A 5,462-nucleotide genomic window follows, 5' to 3' on the forward strand; every position below is an offset into this window, starting at 1 on the left:
ATGCGCTTCAGGCAGGCACCAGTGGCACTGGTTGCGAACATAGAAGCTATGTTCCACCAAGTCAGAGTGTGTGAACAGGACAGGGATGCCCTAAGGTTCCTTTGGTGGCCTCGAGGTAACCTACAAGAGGAGCCAAAGGAGTACCGCATGAACGTACATTTATTTGGCGCGACTTCGTCGCCCAGTTGTGCAGCCTTCAGTTTAAAGCGCACCGCAAATGACAATATGGACACATTCAGTCAAGAAGCGGTAAGTACGGTTGAACGTAATTTCTATGTTGATGACCTTCTGAAGTCCGTATTGGATCCGAGTTCGGGAATTAGACTTGCCGCTGAACTGAGAGAACTACTCTCGCTAGGGGGTTTCAGACTTCCGAAATGGCTTTCCAATAGTGAACAAGTCATGAACTCGATCCCTGAAAGGGATCGAGCCGAACCGAGGGCCAAATTAGATCTTAAAACCGAATCGTTCTGTGAGCGAACTCTCGGGTTACAGTGGCTTGTTAAGCAGGATCAGTTTGTGTTTGATGTTAATCTCCATGATAAGGGCACGACAAGACGCAGCATCTTGTCGGTCGCAAGTTCGTTGTATGACCCACTTGAATTAGTAGCACCAGTGACTTTAATACCAAAATTGATCTTACAACGTGCTTGTAGGCTGAACTTAGGTTGGAACGAACTAATTCCAGATGCGGAAGCAGAAAAATGGTCACAGTGGCTAAGCCGTCTGCCGGCATTATCCAAGGTGAGTATTGACAGATGTATAATCCCAAGTGACCTTGACAGGTCAACGTTGAAAGCTGAACTTCACATGTTCAGCGACGCTAGTGAATTTGCGTACGGGTCTTCGGTGTACGTAAATGCGTACGACGCCAACGGACGCAGTAAGTGCAGCCTTATTATAGGTAAGTCAAGGTTAGCGCCTATAAAACGTATCTCAATTCCAAGGCTCGAACTGGCAGCAGCAGTAGTTGCTGTCAAACTTTATCAGATAGTTACAGAGGAGCTTGACATCCAAATTTCTGGAAGATACTTTTGGACAGACTCCATGATTGTGTTGGGGTACATAAGGAATGAACGGAAAAGGTTCAAGACCTTTGTTGCAAACAGACTGTCCGTAATTCATGAGGTGACGTCACCACATGACTGGAGGTATGTACCCTCTAAGAGTAACCCTGCCGACATGGCGTCAAGAGGTATTGATCCGCAAGAGAACGAAAGGCTTGAAACATGGTTGTCTGGCCCGAAATTCCTTAAAGGTAATGAGGCAGAGTGGCCCGCTAAGGTAAGTAACATAACCTTGCACGAGGATGACATAGAGCTCAAGCCTGAGGCTAGCGTACTAAACACACAAGTGAAGCGTGATTCGAGCATGGGTACGTTGCTAAGTAAGTTTTCCGACTGGCATAAGCTACAAAGTGCAGTCGGTTGGCTACTCCGTTTCAAGTGGCTTTTAATGCAAAAAATTCCTGCCGAAAAGGCGAAGTCTTCATAACAGGGTAAGTAGTAAAATCCTAAATGCGACGGAAATGCAAATGGCACAGATGGCCATATTCAAACTAGTTCAAACACAGACGTTTGAAAATGAAATGTGTGAAGTGAAGGCTAACAGTCGAGTTTCGAATTCGAGCTCTTTGAAAAGGCTATGTCCTATATTAAAGGATGGTGTTTTGCGAGTCGGTGGGCGAGTAGAATTGTCCGACCTGCACGTAGATGCCAAGCATCAAATCATTCTACCAAGTAGCCATCACGTGACTAGAATCCTGATACAGAAATACCACGAACAGAATGCGCATATGGGTCCGGTACATATTTTGTCTTTATTGCGGCAAAAGTATTGGATAATTCACGGACTGCAAACTGTGAAGTCAGTCCTTAGCCAGTGTATTACGTGTAAACGACAGCTGCAACGACCGGAAGTTCAACAGATGAGCGATCTTCCAGAAGAAAGACTCACTCCGGACATGCCGCCATTCACCTATGTAGGAGTTGAGTATTTCGGACCTATGTTCGTAAAATCAGGTCGGAAACATTACAAAAGGTATGGTTGTCTGCTTACATGTCTGACAAGCAGAGCTGTGCACCTTGAAATTGCACACAGCCTAGATACTGATTCGTTTTTATGTGCATTGCAGCGATTCATTAGCCGTAGAGGACGTCCGGACAAGATTTTCAGCGACAATGGTAAGAATTTTGTAGCTGGCGAAAGGGAGTTAAACGAATCTATCAATTCTTGGAACGAACAAAGTATGTCTAGATTTTTTCAGCAAAATGAAATCGGATGGCATTTCAATCCACCATACGCCGCTCATATGGGTGGAGTATGGGAAAGACTTGTTAAAGCAACAAAAAGAGCTTTAAAGTCCGTCATTGGGGAACAGCTTCTCAATGATGAAGCACTGTCCACCCTTATCACGGAAGTTGAGAAAATATTGAATGATAGACCAATCACACAGGTAAGTGTCGATCCCAAGGATCCACAACCGCTTACATAAAATAAGATACTGCTGATGCGTTCAAACGCATGTTTCCCACCAGGTACGTTTGACAAAGATGATAATTACTGTAAAAGATGGTGGCGACAAGTTCAGTATTAAGCAAACCTTTTCTGGAAAAGATGGGTGCGTGAATATTTGCCGACCTTGCAGGTAAGACAAAAGTGGCATAATACACAAAGGAATGTGTCCGTAAATGACCTCGTTCTCGTCTGCGACGAGCAGACATCACGTGGGAAATGGCCATTAGGCATCGTTCTCGAGGTAAACAAAGGTAGAGACGGACTCGTAAGGTCATGTAAGGTCAAGGTAAATGGGTCCGTTAAGGTACGGCCGATTACGATGTTATGCGTGTTAGAGCAAGAAACTTTTCATGCTAACTGATAACAATGATCAGCCACGGGAATTAACGCTTTAGCGAATATTCAGACGCTACTATATTATAAAAATGTACATATATTACTGAAGTATATTAGTATGTCTCACTCTTCTGGAAGATAGTGAATGTTTTTATTGTTATGAAATAAGTAATATATTCTTTGTCTTCCTTAAAATATATGGATGAACTTAAGTAAAAGGGTTCATCGAGGGCCGGTGTTTCAGACTCCGAATATTCGTTCAGGTTTTGATTGTCGGGTTTACTAATTTTTGATGGACATTTATCATGTCCGCTGTCCAACGTAATGTTAATTTATAGTGTTCTGGTTCCTGCCAACGCTTTAGGGTCACAAGAGATGAGTGTCACCCATATATAGAAAATGAAATTTTGAATTTATCTGCTTAGAGGGCGCTTTCTGCATTTTGGTTGGTCAAACTGTCCCTAGAAAATAATAACTATATGCAAATGCAAAATTTGCCGCCTTGCCAGAGCGCAGTTGATTTTAGAATTTGTCGAGTAAGGCACGAGTTCTATATGTTTCAATTCACTACGTTTTGGGCACAGAAAGCATTGTTCAGTAAGTTAATTTTTTGTTTTTACTGCCTTGTTCGGAGGAATTATTTTGTTCAAAAAATTTATTTTGAAACAATTACACATTTTATTGTTAAGGTAGATGATTTTGTATTTTTATTAAGTAATGGCTTTGTTCACATAACTAGTGCAGGATTCCCGCAATTTCTTTGTTAAAGATGTACAATGTATTATGTTTTCTTTATGTTAATACTTGTATGTTCGTATGCGGTTTTTATGCGTATTCTTTTATGTATTATGGTTACTGATAGTTTGAATGTTTTGACTTTCAGATAACCGCTACGCTACGCTACGCCACACTATTGTATGTTCTACGTAAGGAATAAAAGTGATTGAAGTAGCGCGTGTATTGCATCTTTTTCTTGTTGCCCAAAATACTCGGGGTGAAGCTGCCCACTACAGTTATGAAGTAGTGCTATAGTTCATATTAACGATTGCAACTCAGTTAGTAAAGAGTTGACAGATCGACAGTTATTGAACATTATCTGTGACGAGAAAAGTTGCAGTTAATTGGATTATGCATAGTTAGTGCAAAGTTAAGTTTTCTGGATTATATGTGCTTTGTATATTCCGGACATAAGAATAATAACTGGATTATGCATAGTTAGTGCAAAGTTAAATTTTCTGGATTATATGTGCTTTGTATATTCCGGACATAAGAATTAGTATTTCATAAAATGGCTGACGGCTCGGCACGAGAAGAAATCGAAGCTACAGCGAAGAAGCTCGTCGCAAGCTTCTCGAGGATTACGAAGGCAATTGACATTAAGCTAAAGGCAGGTGACTCTGGGTTCGAACAGTTTCAGAAAGAACTTTGTGATTGCTGGGAGCAATTGCTTGACGTACGTCGAAGATGTGAGGCGTCAATAAATGAAAATAAGCTCACGGAAATGGTACAGCTTCTTGTTATCGCGAATGAGTTATTCATCTGAAAATAACACAAACCGCGGAAGTTCCGTTTCTTCACACAACTCCGCAGCGTCACGCAAGAGCGTCATTAGTTAACACACAAACACCTGTAAAAATATTTTTATAGATTGTTTCCCCATTCCAGCTATTGCTAAAATTCAGTAACTGTTTTCTTAAAAATACACATCATATATGATAATATTATTATCCATATTGTTTGTTATGTTTGTTGACCAAAATAGCATTGTCTGTTTCAATTTTAGGTTATTTAATATACACTTGTATTTCAAACTATCATTATCATAATATAAGAAATACATTAAACACTATGAAAACGGTGATTCGTCATATCAATTAACCTACCGAACTGGCGTATACAGTTAGGTTCCAGTAAATTAGGATACGAAACGCCCGTGGAAAAAGAACAAGATTTCCCAGGTGGTTCTTGCCTTCGAATATCACCATCAGAAAATATTTGCACCCTCAGATAGATGAAAAACATTAAACTGGTAACATAAATGTACATCTGCAGGGATGATTACCAACAAATTGAGGCCAAAATATAACGGGCACCTGTGGCAAGTTATCATCGCGGAATGGTGGATTACCTCCCATAGCAAAAATTACTCGGTCTAAAAAATGATGAAAACGTATGTGTACGCGCAGTTATAACAGTATTTAGCGCACTTTTTACGTTAAACGATAATTTTCCTGCAGATAAATACCAGTTTGATCAGCGTATATTCAGGAAGCTCTCTCCAATTCACAGTACATATCCATATCGACGCACTCTGCGAAATCTGCTATATCGGCTTTTTCTTTGCGTCGGCACCGGCTATTTTTTGCTATAAACAGTGCCCAGGTAGGTATGGGAGGCGAAATATCGAGCTGCCATCCATGATCATAGGAATGCTGCTCAAAAATAAGTAGAGCACGGAACATAAGATTGTCTTTTCTATGTTTTATAGTGACTTTACTTTTTAATTTTCAGCGATTTTGCTCGCAACTCGATGAAATTTGTTGATGGTGTACTGACATGGAACACTAGCCCGACTTTTTCCACAGTCTTTAACCAGTTTTTGCTTTGAT

At 40.7% G+C, this 5,462-nt stretch overlaps 1 protein-coding gene across 1 annotated transcript; it reads left to right on the plus strand.

Annotated features, from left to right (window-relative positions):
• Nucleotides 1-1,494, plus strand: LOC128550820 (uncharacterized). The gene has a single exon (XM_053530647.1). The coding sequence runs from the start codon at nucleotides 1-3 to the stop codon at nucleotides 1,492-1,494; it is 1,494 nt and encodes a 497-aa protein (XP_053386622.1).
• The last annotated feature ends 3,968 nt before the right edge of the window (nucleotides 1,495-5,462 follow it).

This window comes from Mercenaria mercenaria, chromosome 18, assembly GCF_021730395.1.
Source record: "Mercenaria mercenaria strain notata chromosome 18, MADL_Memer_1, whole genome shotgun sequence".
Lineage (NCBI taxonomy): Eukaryota > Metazoa > Mollusca > Bivalvia > Venerida > Veneridae > Mercenaria > Mercenaria mercenaria.